This window comes from Nilaparvata lugens, chromosome 7, assembly GCF_014356525.2.
Source record: "Nilaparvata lugens isolate BPH chromosome 7, ASM1435652v1, whole genome shotgun sequence".
Classification (NCBI taxonomy): Eukaryota; Metazoa; Arthropoda; class Insecta; order Hemiptera; family Delphacidae; genus Nilaparvata; species Nilaparvata lugens.
The window spans coordinates 9280782-9297250 of NC_052510.1; the positions used below are offsets into that span (position 1 = coordinate 9280782).

Here is a 16469-nt window from a genome sequence, read left to right on the forward strand (position 1 = left end):
AAACTATAGTTTGTGTTTCTGCTACTTCGAAACTCAAAGTACGATTATTATCAGAAAAGGTTAAAGACTTCTCTCGTTTGATATAGTACTAGCAGGTAACCCATGCTGCGCAAGGGCGTCATTAAAAACTTGACGTACTGAAATCTTGAAGAATTCAAAATAGGACTATAACTACCATCGGTGAATTAACAATCTATTCTCTATTTCTTTCTCTTTCTATATTTGATTCTCTTTCTCTTCTCTTTTTGTTTCTCATTTTAGTTTCCTTGTTTTCTCTTTCTCTCTCCCTCTTGTTTTTCCTCTTTTTTCCTTTCTCTCTCTTCACTTTTCTCTTTTCACTCTCTTCTTCTCTTTCTCTTTCCTCTTCTTTTTGCAAAGCGCGCGTGACCTAGTTCTAAAACACTGATGCTACAATGCTCCTATCGTTTTGCCTTGCTTCATATGGTAAGCCAAGCAATTTTTACTTTCCTTGCCCTATTACCATAGGTAAGGAAAGTATTGCTTTCCAAAAAAATTAAGGTACCCTAATTTCAAGTTTTCTATACGTTTCAAGGTCCCCTGAGTCCAAAAACATGATTTTTGGGTGTTGGTCTGTGTGTATGTGTGTATGTGTGTATGTGTGTGTGTGTGTGTGTGTGTATGTGTGTATGTGTGTATGTGTGTATGTCTGTGAACACGATAACTCCATTCCCAATTAACCGATTGACTTGAAATTTTAAACTTAAGGTCCTTATACCATGAGGATCCGACAATAAGAAATTCAATAAAATTCAATTCAAGATGGCGGAAAAAATGGCGGATAATTACTAAAAAACCACGTTTTTCACGGTTTTCTCGAAAACGGCTCTAACGATTTTCTTCAAATGCATACCATGGATAGCTATTTATAAGTCCTATCAACTGACATGTGTTTCATTTCTGGGAAAATTGCAGAAGCTCCGTAATATTCTTGAGAAAAATGGCGAATAATCACTAAAAAACCATGTTTTCACGTTTTTCTCGAAAACGGCTCTAACGATTTTTTTCAAATTTATACCATGGATAGCCATTCATAAGCCCTATCGACTGACATGAGTCTCATTTCTGGGGAAATTGCAGGAGCTCCGTAATGTTCTTGAGAAAAATGGCGGATAATTACTAAAAAAACATGTTTTTCACGATTTTCTCAAAAATGACCGATTTTTTTTCAAATTCATACTCTGTATAGTTATTAATCAGCTTTATGGGGGGTCCACCCCATCCTTGAGAAATGAACTTTGTAACCTCCTTCTCGTGTATGAGGTAGGTAGGTAGAGCAGTTCATGAAAAGAACACATAGTCGAGATATTTCATCTGTAGAACAGCTGTTTTGACGACTTTTAAAAAATATCATCGAATTTCACAATTTACACAAAAGGAAAAAGTACTCTGAAAACAATTATATATACGGTACACATATACAGTAGTCTGATCGTAGTTTCAAATATGTTGCTGCCAATCGTCATTATGTTATTTCCCTAAATTATTCTCGTTTAAGAATGGGGCTTACAGTTCAATGAGCAAGGAAAGTTATGTGAGTGCGCCACACCAGATTTTTCAAATTGTACACATGATCAATCGTTTGAAATAGATACGCATGATCAGCTGATTGAAATTGATGGAATTCGACAATGACATTACAGCCAAGTATAGGCTGGGTGTGTGGAATGGACAAATTATTAAATAATAATTGGATCTTATAAAGCACCTAGATTTTTATGTATTTCTGCAAACCTATTCATCATCCCTTTTAATTTGACGTATTAAACTTGAAGATTGGTTCAGTGGTTATTGAGATCTCAGGGTTGAACTGTACATTAAATATATATAGATTGATGAGAAAAGACTGAATAACTTATCCGTTTCTACAACTTTCTACCTCAAAGTAAGTTAGTAGTAGTGATGAGAGAGAATAAAATAATTATTCATACATCACATCCTACCTCAAAGAACGTGTATGAAGCCGCATATGATACATATTGATGGATTGATTATACGACTTTCAGGGTTCCAGATCTCGGCTCCATGATAAGGACGACCTGAATAGGAGCCGCAAGTGCTGGCAACATTGCATTCATGTGGAGACGGATAGCTTCCTGAATAGCTGAGATGAATTACCGACGATATTGGTTCCAGTCGACGAGAATGGCTTCGTAAAGTACAGTGTCACTATCAAAGCTATCATATATGTCATCCCTCTCGTATAAAAAAGCCGGTAGATTGCACCCGGCCTGACAGAAGAAGTCGTTTCACTTTTTTATTTCTGCGGCTATGAAGCCACGTTACGTGCTGATTGGAGGGTTACACAAGCCCTTAAAAAGTTCCCATTAATATCAGCGAGATCCACCCTTAACTGTCAGTGTTGTCCAAAATAGAAATCATTGATGTAACATATGGGTATTGCTGACATTTGAAGTGTATCTCTATACCTCTAATTCACCCTGACGACTTCACCGTAGTAAAGTTTGTGTCAGGTGTAGAGGGTCAGCAACATCGTAAAGATAAAACGGCTCCCCTAATGTGGGTTTTGATTGAAAGGATGTCTGTCTGAAAAAAGGGCCGTTGAATAAAGGGAAAATATGAATTTCGCTTGAATTTTCCACCAAGTATAGCCTACTAGGCTATGTGGATGGATTATGTTCCCTCATGTCAAAAGAGATTAGATTAGATTTCTTTATTTATGTATGTTACAATATTTACTGGCTTATACACTAATTTACATTAAATGACGGTAATGCTAACAATTCAACTAATTTTACAAAGTGTATAAATAATTGTAATAGAAGTGTATTTGTAATTTTGGCAATAAATTCAATTCAATCAAAAAAATTCAATCAGATTAATTAATGAGAATGAAGATTGAATGCAATTAGAATAACGATAATATAATTTTGTGATGTAACTTCATAAATCGACAGTGTTTCAACAAATAATATTGTCGATTCTCTAAGAAGGATATGGAATAATATCCTTCCCATCAACACATGACCGCGTGTTTAGAGAGAGAATGTGAGAAGGGAGTGAGAGAGAAGGATTTCTGATTATAGTGCGGGTATATTAAAAGCTATGAATGCAATACTGTTCTACTCGCTATCTGTCAATCTGCTATAAGGCTACGTGGAAGTTTGTTACAAGTCACAGGAAATCAGTGATTGTTCAGATTGATCCTTGATTTCAACTAAACTTCGACACTGATCTTTCAACAATGATACAATAATCTCAATATAAAAACTTGTAGTACCCTTTTATTAAAACATCTAAAAACTTTAAAATATTTTAATTTTATAATGTTTTAATAAAAAGGTACTACAAGTTTTTATATTGTTTTTATTAATTTGAATAAAGTAGCACATATAAGTGAAGTGATTTCAAAATAATCTCTTATTTTCAAGAGTCTAGGCTTATTCAACTTAACTTATACCTAGAGCCGTTTCAAAAGTGCAATGCATTAAAGGTGCTTTTAAACGGAATCACAGTTTGAACTGAATAAAAAAAACCAAGGTCTGATTGCAAGATTATGTGATTCATCGTGAAATTGAACCATCAGCAGAAAAAACTCATTCCCAGAAATGCTTTGTTTTAAACTCACATTTGAAATTTCTTAGAAATTTAATATTCTCAATTCTTTACTCTTCCAAGTAACTAAATGCTTATCTCGATTCCAATTATAATCTGTAATGTGGTTCACTAGAGTTGATTTTTCTTCAATCAAATGACAGATCAAGGGAAAAGAATCTTTCCTTCACCAAGGAAGATGGTGATTGAACAAATAACTATGGACAGCTAAGAATTTGAAGAAAATCTTCATGTTTATAAATTAAATATACCTATGAAATTCAGTTGAAAATGGAGGTTGGATAAGTAGTGCAGGATAAAAGTGCAGTGATTGGATGAGTTCAGATCTTACATTGTCATGACAGAAAATTATATATGAGAATAATAAATTCCAAGTGAGAACTGTGAAAAATTCCAAGTTGGAGCAATAATTGCTAATCAATAAACAAGGAATGCTGTCATTTGACTAGACCGTCAATTTAAAACGTGATATCAATCTAACCTGAGAATTGAAATGTTATGATCTGTGAATAAATGTTTTCAATGATTCAGTTCATTCCTATTGAATGCGATTCAAAACATAACATAAATCTGACCTGAAAATGTGGTGGATATGAAAATAAACTGGCCATCCTCTCACCGATACCTCCTCAATCAGAGTCCCTCTGTTGTAATTCCAAATCCTAGAAACCATGTAATTATTTCTGAAATCAAAACCCCTGCCAGTTTTTCACGCAAATTATCACGAGAATAAATGAAATCTCTCATTAACCTCGAGAATAACCATTATTAGTCTGCAATCAGCTTGGTCTCAGCAATCATTTGAGGAACATCACTATCATTAGAACTGTGCAAAATCACTGTTATTATTGTAAGCTGTAATTAAGGGGTGCACAGTGACAGCTAAATCACTACCGTGATAAAATTGTTTCAGTGATTGATGGATGAAATCAATCGCGGAGACGAGGGAAAAATCAAGTTGAAGTCAGTCAGTGTTGGGCAGCAACTGAGGACTCATCTAGCTGTAGCTCGTTTCCGAGATTTCACTTCAAGTTCAATAGTTTCAGTTTCAATCACCTGTTTAGAACACTCTCTTCCAAGTTACAAACTTGTTTAGTTTGAAACAATGTTTACTCCATGAACCAACAACTTCCATATGTAGAATCTACTAAAAAAGAAATTGAAGATACTTTGAGCGTAAAAGTTTGTTTAACTTTTCCATCGCATCGTCAATATCGGAGAGATTAGAATTCCAAGTATTTCAGAGAGAGGTGAGAAGGAAAAGAGTTGAGTATTACCATAGAGAAACAATAGCGTAAGTAGATATCCCATGGTATAGGGAATTTATGTCGCAACTTTTATTGTTATCTCAAGCCGATTACTGTCGATTATTGTCAATTTTTACTGCTTCGTTGGGGTGATAGTGTATGAACGGCACAATTTGAGAGAATACCAGCGTCACACAGCTGCATATCAAAGAACTACTTGAACTATTGGCTTGAGATAACAGTAAATGTTGCGACATAAACGCCCTATACCATGGGATATCCACTTATGCTATCGTTTCTCTATGTATTACTTCCAATAAGGCATTGCTAGAACGCTGAAAGATTTCTTCTACAGTCCTCAATAACTGATTAATTTGTTGCCCCACATTTGATCCTTCTCTCATTCATAATATCTATTCACTATTCCTTCCTCATCTCCCTTCTTTATCATAATCACACTATTCCATCAACTTTCACTCCAATTCCTTTTCCACTGTAATTTTTGATGTTGAGGATTGTAGAATTTCTCTTTTTATATTGATAATAATTAATTGTCATTTGAAATGCATGAGTAAGATAGGAACAATGTGGATAATTTTGAATGTTGTCTATTTATGAATAATTACCACATTATCAACTTCTCAACTACACAAAAAGTTCATTTATTTATCATTCACAATCAACGGCAGAAACAGAGAACAACAGACGGCAGTCCAAAACTTCTTGTTTGCTCATGTACGAGCCGTTGGAATAATGAATCAATGTTGCATATCAATTTAAGGATGAGTAATAGTAATAATCTCCATTGATATTTTAAAATATTTCACTACTTCTCAATTTTTTTCTAATAGGTACAGTCTTGTTTGCGAATCCTATCAACTGTATTTTGTTTCGTTTTTGTATTACTCTCGTAAGAATAATACTATTAATACCCAATCTTCACCTATTGAGGGAGAAATGAAGCAGACCAACTGTGAAAAAAGGCTTCAAACAAAAAATGGTTGATTAGAAACCATTGATTCGAAAAAAAATCTGGTTAATCAGTTGGGAAATCTTGTAAACTTTGACCAAAGGGACCGATGGACAGAAAACGTGTGCTTAATCTACGTTGTAACAAAGTCACAATGGCGGATTATTGCTTAATTAACTTGATTATTTTCATTAATTCATCATTTTTCCACCTAGGCCTAGCCATTGTTCTTCGAAATTATTTTTTGTTTAAAACTATTTTCACAAAATGAATTCAAACTTAGACCGTGAGGGGTGAAAGGAATTTCTATAAAATAAATTTTTTATTGTATCTTTTGTATCAGGTTACCACTGATTGTTCTTCATTTATTATTACACACATTGCACACGCCAGTTGAGTATTTCTTTTCCAGGTGCAGAGTTTTATTTTCTTAAATTATTGTAAAGTCTATATTTTAATATGTTTGTTACATGTTGCGTTTTGATAATAAAAACATTTTTATCCATTCATTAATTTTTCCAGGGGAAATGGCTAAAACGGAGAACCCATTAACTGAGGAAAGTCTTTTAGCCGATTTCGGAGATAGAAGAGTCACAGGAAAAGGGACGGTATTGTTTTTTGCCCTGACGTGGGCGCTACAGATCAATCTGATTTTCTGCCTCACCTATGAGTGGCCTGACTTCTTGAACAGGATTCTCGCCATGAAAGAGATACTCATGTCCTGCTTCGCTACCAGCGGATATTTAGTACAGCAAGACATGCTTGTGTTGGAGAACAAAATTGTTACAAGGTAAACCCATAGATTAACCTCCACGCAATGTAGTCAACTATAGTTATACTACATAGATTATAGTTATACTACATAGCCACACTATGGTACAACATTATGAAATAGAAGAGAACGTTCCGAATCGTAAACTGTCGGTCCCGGCTGAAGTATGACAGTCGTAAGGCCCATTGACGGCTCAAATTATATATTCAGGCGGTGGGACCTTCCCGCAAGGGACTCCCCACCAAAAAAAGCCATACGAATTTACTTTTACTCCGAATGTAGTACCAATGTACCTACCTAGAATACAATGTATTATTCTAGGTACCTTGGGTAGTACTATATCCTATTATATTAAGCGAGCAATTTCTGTATTTATATATCTGGTTATTTATGTTTAACGGATCTCGAAAACGGCTCTAACGATTTTCACGAAATTTGGAAAATAGTAGGTTTATGATATAAAGATTCGATTGCACTAGGTCTCATCCTTGGGAAAACTCGCTGAACGACATTAAAATGATAATTCATCCTTGGCTGAAACAGCTGTGGATAGTAACAACGTGAGTATGTGAAAAATCAAAATATCGCATCCCCGAAATTCATAAGATAACTATAGCACAGAGGAAAGAAGCACTACTGGTATGCTTATTCCGTGACTATAGCCAGCTGTGAAATATGAACACGATCATTTTAGAGAAGTGTGTTCTGTTTATCTTATCTCATAAATGAAAATCTAGCCTCAAATTTTGACATTCAATAACTTTTTCATGTGTGCACCAAATTTCATGATTCTTTTTAGTTGTGTTTGTTATGTTTAGGACCAGGTTTATGGCCTATCAAATTTATAATCCGACTTCAGGACTCTTTCCTACGGTCCTTCAAAGTTTACATGTAATCCTTATGGGAGAAGATTTGTGAACTGGCCACACACAGAAATAAAAATCAGCTGTTATAATCATTACGTCATACAACAGCCGTCGGTAGATAGTGGACAAGAATGTGTGCTGCTCCATAACCACCCATGTATTTTATTCTAAACGCGTCGACTAATACAAAAATCTGGTGTGGTGCACTCACACAACTTTCCTTGCCGTTATGAGAATTGATCAACTGACGCTAGTGTTCCCGCGCATCTCAAGTCTACTTTTCTAAGATCTGAGCCAGCTGGTGACAGGACAATAGCGCTGCAGACACACGAAGTCTGCTATCTCTTCATAGTGAATGATTCAATAGAATCAACAGTTGCCAACAGTTTGCAATCGAATAATCTTATTTTCTCGATTTTCGAGCTTATTTTCAATTTTAGGTGAAAATGTTACTGAACATAAATTGTAGAGATTTTCAAGTTGAATCTTTTCCACTTGATTTTGTTTTGTTTAAATTGTATCTGAAGCCTAATAATTGGGAATCTAAAATCAAACTTTGCATGGATGGGGCGATGCTCCTGAAATTTTTACAGATATGGGACTTGTGGCAGTTGATATAGCTTATCAATGACTATTCTAGGTATGAATTAGATCAAAATCGTTGGAGCCGTTTCCGAGAAAATCGCAAAAAACCCTGTTTTTGACAACATTTTCGTCATTTTAGCCTCCATCTTGGATTGGATTTGTTCGAAATTGTTCGTGTCGGATCCTTATAGGGGAAGGACCTTAAGTTTCAAATTTCAAGTCATTCCGTTAATTGGGAGATGAGATATCGTGTACACAGATGCACATACACTCATACACACACACACACACACACACACACACACACACACACACACACACACACACACACACACACACACACACACACACACACACCACACACACACACACACACACACACCACACACACACACACACACACACACATACAGACCAATACCCAAAAACCACTTTTTTGGACTCAGGGGACCTTGAAACGTATAGAAATTTAGAAATTAGGGTACCTTAATTTTTTTCGGAAAGCAATACTTTCCTCACCTATGGTAATAGGGCAAGGAAAGTAAAAATGACTGTTCAGTGTGAAACCATCCAGCAATGCCGATGCGGCCTCAGGTTAAAGACTTACATGCTCTAAAGACATTGCTTTGTTTCGAATAATTGTGCAGTCTTTGGTGTTTAGAATTAATTGTTTTTCAGTAAATTATTTATTTTGCAGTTATAAAATTATCTATATAAATAAAATACCACATCGCGCCTCCCCAGGTGTGCATCCAGCAAAAGTTTGTCATGAGATGCATTAAACTATTTGGCGGTACGAAGTTCGCCGGGTCAGTTAGTCAATAAATAAAAATAACGAGCGAAGCCACTCCTCCGTGAACAAAGCCATAGTGGATTCGTGAGACGTCAGCACAGGTAGGGACTGCTAGATCAATATTCCTTCTTCGCGTGCTGTGGGTGTGGTCCATGTTGAGAAAGAACTGCGGGTTTTTCCTGATGAATGTGAGTAATTGTGAATGTAAATTTGTCGGATGCTCAGTAGTTGGAGCTCTTCATATAGAGAATCTGAAGGGTAGAGTGGATGTTTCTGTCCCATTATTCTGAGGATGAGTTTCTGGACTTTAAAAACAGGATTGATATGGCAGAAATACGTAGCTCCCCATGCCAGGATTCCATATCTTGCTATTGACTCTACCAATGCGTGATATACAATTTTTAACGTATCCAGTGTGAGTATCTGTCGGAGTTGAATGAAACTGTAAACCAGTTTCCTGAGTTTTGTTGTTTGCTGTATGATGTGTTTGTCCCACCAAAGTAAGTCGTCTATTATAACTCCTAATTATTTTATATTATCTGTTCGTTCTACTGATGGACAATTGCAGTCTATGCGATTTATTTGCAGTGATGTAACTTGATTGTATTTCGTACAGGTTTTTTGGAGTCCGTCAGTGAAAATGCTAGAAATTTAGTTTTTGATGAATTGAGAGTCAGGATATTACTGTGGAGCCAAAGTGTAATTTTTTCCATGCCTAATTCAGCGGTTATGAAAGTCTCGTTCCAGTTGTTGCCTTGAAATATCACAGCTGTGTCGTCGGCAAAGACAATAATCTTGCCACCAATGTCGAGTGAGCACAACTCATTGGCAAAGATGAGGTACAGTATTGGACAAGAGCTGTTCCTTGTGGCACGCCGAATTTTACAGGAAGGCCTTCTTCTGCACTCAGATTTTTCCCTATTCTCACTCTCTGTTTGCGAATGGTTGAGAAATGAGAAAAAACAAAGAATACATTTCATATAAGTTTAATTTTGCAATACTTGTTTATATACAATATTTTTTGTTTTTCCACTGTCTGCGTAAATATAAAGACTATCTGGTTTGCCGACTCGGGAACACGCAACATACAGTTGTCCATGTGAAAAGCAATCCACATCTAAATCTAGACCACACAATTCTAAAGATTGACCTTGAGCTTTGTATATATACGTATACGTATACGTATATATCACGTATACCGACTGAATCGCCAATTGATTGTAGCATGGTACCGGTATCGATCCATTCACTGATTGAAATTACTACAATATTAACACAAGTAACACGATTATTTGCACTGAAACACGAATTTATTATCGAAAAAAAAGCATCGGTATGCTTTCTTTGTTCTGAATTGCAAAAGTAATTGAAATCCAATAATTGTACCGAAAAACATACGGTAATCAAGAGTGTAGTTTACCGGTACTCTATATCTCACGAACCTGTTGAAGCTGCGTTTTGAAACATGCGCGCTATCTAGCGGTCAGATTTTGCACTTTGATTGCAGCAGCGCTCAGCTCAAATCTGGCCAAAATGGCCAAAGTTTCACCCCCTCCCCCGGGCCACCCTGCGAGCCCGGTCAATTTTTTTTTTTAATCGACTTATTTTCGCGAGCTGACCCCGAATGTGAAGTCAAAAATCGGAAAATCCATAAACAAAAAAGTTAAAAATTTTCGGGCGAGCGTAGCGCCCTGAAAATTGTAAAAAGTAGATAAAAACCATCCTTGATGCGGATTTTATATCATGTTAAAAATTCAACTCAATCGGTCCAGTACTTTGGAGTTTTTGCATTACACACAAACCAACATAACATTTTTATATATATAGATATAGCACAGAGGAAAGAAGCACTACTGGTATGCTTATTCCGTGACTATAGCCAGCTGTGAAATATGAACACGATCATTTTAGAGAAGTGTGTTCTGTTTATCTTATCTTATAAATGAAAATCTAGCCTCAAATTTTGACATTCAATAACTTTTTCATGTGTGCACCAAATTCCATGATTCTTTTTAGTTGTGTTTGTTATGTTTAGGACCAGGTTTATGGCCTATCAAATTTATAATCCGACTTCAGGACTCTTTCCTACGGTCCTCCAAAGTTTACATGTAATCCTTATGGGAGAAGATTTGTGAACTGGCCACACACAGAAATAAAAATCAGCTGTTATAATCATTACGTCATACAACAGCCGTCGGTAGATAGTGGACAAGAATGTGTGCTGCTCCATAACCACCCATGTATTTTATTCTAAACGCGTCGACTAATACAAAAATCTGGTGTGGTGCACTCACACAACTTCCTTGCCGTTATGAGAATTGATCAACTGACGCTAGTGTTCCCGCGCATCTCAAGTCTACTTTTCTAAGATCTGAGCCAGCTGGTGACAGGACAATAGCGCTGCAGACACACGAAGTCTGCTATCTCTTCATAGTGAATGATTCAATAGAATCAACAGTTGCCAACAGTTTGCAATCTAATAATCTTATTTTCTCGATTTTCGAGCTTATTTTCAATTTTAGGTGAAAATGTTACTGAACATAAATTGTAGAGATTTTCAAGCTGAATCTTTTCCACTTGATTTTGTTTTGTTTAAATTGTATCTGAAGCCTAATAATTGGGAATCTAAAATCAAACTTTGCATGGATGGGGCGATGCTCCTGAAATTTTTACAGATATGGGACTTGTGGCAGTTGATATAGCTTATCAATGACTATTCTAGGTATGAATTAGATCAAAATCGTTGGAGCCGTTTCCGAGAAAATCGCAAAAAACCCTGTTTTTGACAACATTTTCGTCATTTTAGCCTCCATCTTGGATTGGATTTGTTCGAAATTGTTCGTGTCGGATCCTTATAGGGGAAGGACCTTAAGTTTCAAATTTCAAGTCATTCCGTTAATTGGGAGATGAGATATCGTGTACACAGATGCACATACACTCATACACACACACACACACCACACACACACACACACACACACACACACACACACACACACACAACACACACACACACACACACACACACACACACACACACACACACACACACACACACACACACATACAGACCAATACCCAAAAACCACTTTTTTGGACTCAGGGGACCTTGAAACGTATAGAAATTTAGAAATTAGGGTACCTTAATTTTTTTCGGAAAGCAATACTTTCCTCACCTATGGTAATAGGGCAAGGAAAGTAAAATGACTGTTCAGTGTGAAACCATCCAGCAATGCCGATGCGGCCTCAGGTTAAAGACTTACATGCTCTAAAGACATTGCTTTGTTTCGAATAATTGTGCAGTCTTTGGTGTTTAGAATTAATTGTTTTTCAGTAAATTATTATTTTGCAGTTATAAAATTATCTATATAAATAAAATACCGCATCGCGCCTCCCCAGGTGTGCATCCAGCTAAAGTTTGTCATGAGATGCATTAAACTATTTGGCGGTACGAAGTTCGCCGGGTCAGTTAGTCAATAAATAAAAATAACGAGCGAAGCCACTCCTCCGTGAACAAAGCCATAGTGGATTCGTGAGACGTCAGCACAGGTAGGGCTCATACACCAATAAAAATTCGTTGATTTCAGCTGATCTGTAGGCTATCAGCTATTGTTTTTATTGGTCTAGGAGCCCTACCTGTTCTGAGGTCACACGAATGAACTACGACTTTGTTCACGGAGGTAGTGGCGAAGCTCGGTGCTCGGATATTAGTAGAATATATATATATATATATATTAGTAGACTTTACTGTGGCAAGCCCTCAGGCGATCCAGTACATTTTAAATTTGGACGTGCACTTGTAATCAGTGCGAAATTACAAGGACTTACGAATAAGGAAATGCCATACGCTATAATATATATATATATAATATATATATATATATATATATATATAGTAGAATATAATGTGATTGTCACGTGGGATGTTGTGGAATCACAGATGAGACATTCCACACCACGGTATTTAGATGAAAACGGTATGGGTCATGAAATGTTTGCGCAGTGGCCAGCTAGCTAGATTGCGTCATCGCCACCAACCACTACCTCTGTTTATGGAGGTAGTGCACAAACCGAGGTTTTTAACACCTATTGACAATTTTATGAAACTAATTTGTTTAAAACAGATGATTGGATATAGAATGACGTCAGCTACACCGGAAATTTAGCACAGACATGCGCGTGACACCTACCGTCTTCTACTATATACCGTGTTCCACACTATGATATTAGAGCTACAAAACCTCTCCAAGAATTGAAAAAGTACATGAATCTCATCTTTCATATGTTTCTCTCCTGTTACAGATACATAAAAAACATTAAATACCACAACACATCTTTGGAACGAGATCGTCTTATCACAGACACAAACAAATTCATCAAATGGTTCTGTGGGTTGTCGGTCAAAGCGTTCAAGTGCATGTTCATATTTTCAAGTTGCCTACCAATGTTGCAAGTTTCTATTGTACTGGCAAGAGCATATTTCACAGGAGCTAAACTTGAGAAAGTGCCTTTCGTTGTGTATGTGTATGTGCCTCAACGGTTCAGAACGATTCCCGGCTACTTGACGGCACAGTTGCTGTGTTTCACGTGGTATGGACTTGTCTCATATATGTGGTCACTCAGCTACAAGGTAACTAACATCGACTCTCATCGATAAGATAGGATATAATCTGTTTCGTTGATAACATACGTGATATTTCATAAGTGATGATTATGGTAACTAACTAACGATCCTCATCGATAAAATGGGACATAATCTGTTTCGTTAATAATATACATGATAACAAGTACGTGAACTAACAACTACTTGGGGTGAAATGTTTCTCAATTTTACAATAAAATTTCCTGTGTAATAGTCAAGGCTTTGTTGGATATCTGTTATGAATTGAGCATCTTGAAAATTTTGTCCGAACCACTTATTTTTGAAATACGAATGACCGTGACTATATAGACCGAGCGATATGAATTCTCGACCAATAGCAGAGCTATAACCTTGTGATAGGTCAATAAACAAAAATAGTGCCATTCACATAATTCTATATCTGTTCTATTATAGTTCATATCAAGGTGCGTACAGATTTACGCGCCGCGAACATGAGCAATTCACTTTTAATCAGCTAATGCCAAGCTTTTTATATCTGTATCTTACCGTTTCTGTAAAAATACAGATATAATCAGCTGATTAAAAGTGAATTGCTCATGTTCGCGGCACGTATATCTGTACGCACCTTTACAGTCTCAATATCGGGGACCGAGCTTCGCTCTCGAGTACAAAAGCATAAGAGAATTATTACGAAAGAAAAAATTATAATAACATTCATACAGAAATGTTCTATCTAATCAAAGGAAATTAAGAATAATTTTCAGAGGAATGCAAAAATTTCCCTCACAAAGGCCCAGTTGCACAAAATCCGGTTAAATTTTAATCCTGATTAGTTTCACTTAAACCAAATCAGAGAAGACCATTTCAGAAAGATGGATCTACTGGAATTAATCAGAATTGAAAATAACCCGGCTTTTTGCAACCGGCATTAAGTACCTGATTGAATGATACAAAAGTTCAACAGCTGAGTCATAATTTTGACACAGTCCCACACACATGAACTTGCTCACTCACTTACATCACCAACAGACGACGAAATAATTATTATCAGCTGTTTTTCCAAGGATGAATAATAATTATCCTTTTAATGTCCTCCAGCGAGTTTTCCCAAGGATGAATAATAATTATCCTTTTGATGTCCTCCAGCGAGTTTTCCCAGGGATGAGACCTAGTGCAATCGAATCTTTATATTATAAACCTTCTATGTTCTGAATTTCGTGAGAATCGTTAGAGCCGTTTTCGAGAACCGGTGAAATACAAACTTATAAACATCTAAACATCTAAACATCCAAACATATAAACATCTAAACATATAATCATATAAACAGAAGCTGCTCGTTTAATAGTATAGGATATAGTTTTAGCTTGATGTTGAGCTTCAATTCAAACGGAAATTGATAGCGGGGTAGCAACCGAAACCTGTTTCCCACGAATGACGTTATATAGAAGCTTGTCAATGGGGACTCAGTTCACAAGTTTGAACTGGGTCCCCGTTTGAACTCGATGCGATCTTGATGTTTGACAGCACATTAAATAAATTATATGAATGAATTAAAGGATTCACCTTGAAAACTTCCGCAATCTCCTGTATCTCATCAAACCAATGTAAACAAATTGAAGTAAATATCACGAGAGGCGAATAGCCTAATTCACACATATATATATATATTCATGTTTACACACAACACTCACGCAAATGTGGTTAGTTTCACACAAGCACTGAGAGATATGTGTCACGTTTGATACACAGTTAAGAAAATCTACATGAATTTGCCACAGTGCCCATGTAGGTTCATTCCGTAATCTATAATATGAAACCCTAATTTAAGTACTTAATTATTTGTATTTCATATTATTTATCATTTTTGTACTTACTGTGTTGTGGAATAAAGAAGACCCTAGATTCGTGATTGAAACGTTTCTTGACTAGAACGTGTTTTGACTTAAACGTTTTTTGCCTTAAACGTTTTTTTTAAACATTTTTTTTGAAACGTTTTTTGACTTAATGTTTTTTTGAAACGTTTTTTTTCACTTCTGTCAGGTGTACCTGGTTTCCTTGAAGTGTCTACAGACTGAGATGGATCTACTGTGCCAGTCTTTGGACGAGATAGGCTCTATGTCAGGAAGTGGCAACGAGTCAATTCTGGTGTACAAATCGGACACTGAGAAAGTGCAAGGCAATGAGGAGGATGAATTGAGGCATTTCTTCTCATCGATAGTCCAGCATCATCAGCATATTCTAAGGTAGGAGAGGACGTTCACATTGATACTACTTTAGTAGGCCTACCTTATAAAGGATTCAATGTTGCTGAGTAAATGTCAAATTCGACTGGTACTGAAAACTGTACAAAGACCTGGAAATGAATTTTGTTTTGACGAGATTTATTGGAAACATGCAATTCAATCGTGGACCTTCACCGACTGCCAGCCAATCGAACAGCTCACTTCTCGTAATGTCGATTTTTTGCAATGTGATCTATTGATTTATTGTGATTTATTACAAGTGTCGTCTCGTCTCGTCTCGTGATCTGGACCCGGGATCCTGGGAGCAATGAGGATTTGTCCAGAATGCCCAGACATTGCAAGCGGAATAAAATGTAGAAGAATTTGATGGGATGAGCTCCTGTATTGAGAAGAGGAGATCTGATAATCAGTAATCAATTACAGCAAAGTTGAAAATTTGGAAAATCAACTTTAGCTCCCACAAATAATGGTCTCCCAACGTTTTTGAAAAATACCACATATTTTCGAACTCGAAACCTTCACTGGGGATTACACAGCTCATACGCGGGTGAATAATTATATCATTGTATCAAATTTCAATAATGTCAGACTCTCAAAATAACAAGCAGAATTTCACTTTCCATGACATCATGCTAACATCGAAATCATCGCTTTGTATTTCAGGAATTCAAGTTTGACAGAATGTTAAATTTTAGATTGATAATAATAGCCTAATATAAGGAAATTCGATTCAAATTGTTTATTAATATCTCGTCAATAAACAAGCGAATATTGTCCAATTAGTCTATTAATCTC

General features: G+C 36.3%; 1 protein-coding gene across 2 annotated transcripts in view; it reads left to right on the forward strand.

Moving 5' to 3' along the window:
- The first annotated feature begins 2113 nt into the window (after window positions 1-2113).
- Window positions 2114-16469, forward strand: part of LOC120352548 — a 30282-nt gene continuing 15926 nt past the window's right edge. Inside the window, exons 1-4 of one of the 2 annotated variants that reach the window (XM_039433626.1) lie at window positions 2114-2176; window positions 6334-6601; window positions 13130-13457; window positions 15472-15674. In XM_039433626.1, the coding sequence (XP_039289560.1) occupies window positions 6339-6601; window positions 13130-13457; window positions 15472-15674 (794 nt within the window). In that variant the 5' untranslated portion in view covers window positions 2114-2176; window positions 6334-6338. Of the gene's footprint in view, window positions 2177-4562; window positions 4845-6333; window positions 6602-13129; window positions 13458-15471; window positions 15675-16469 lie in introns of those variants that run through there. The other variant, XM_039433625.1, reaches the window with a different exon arrangement.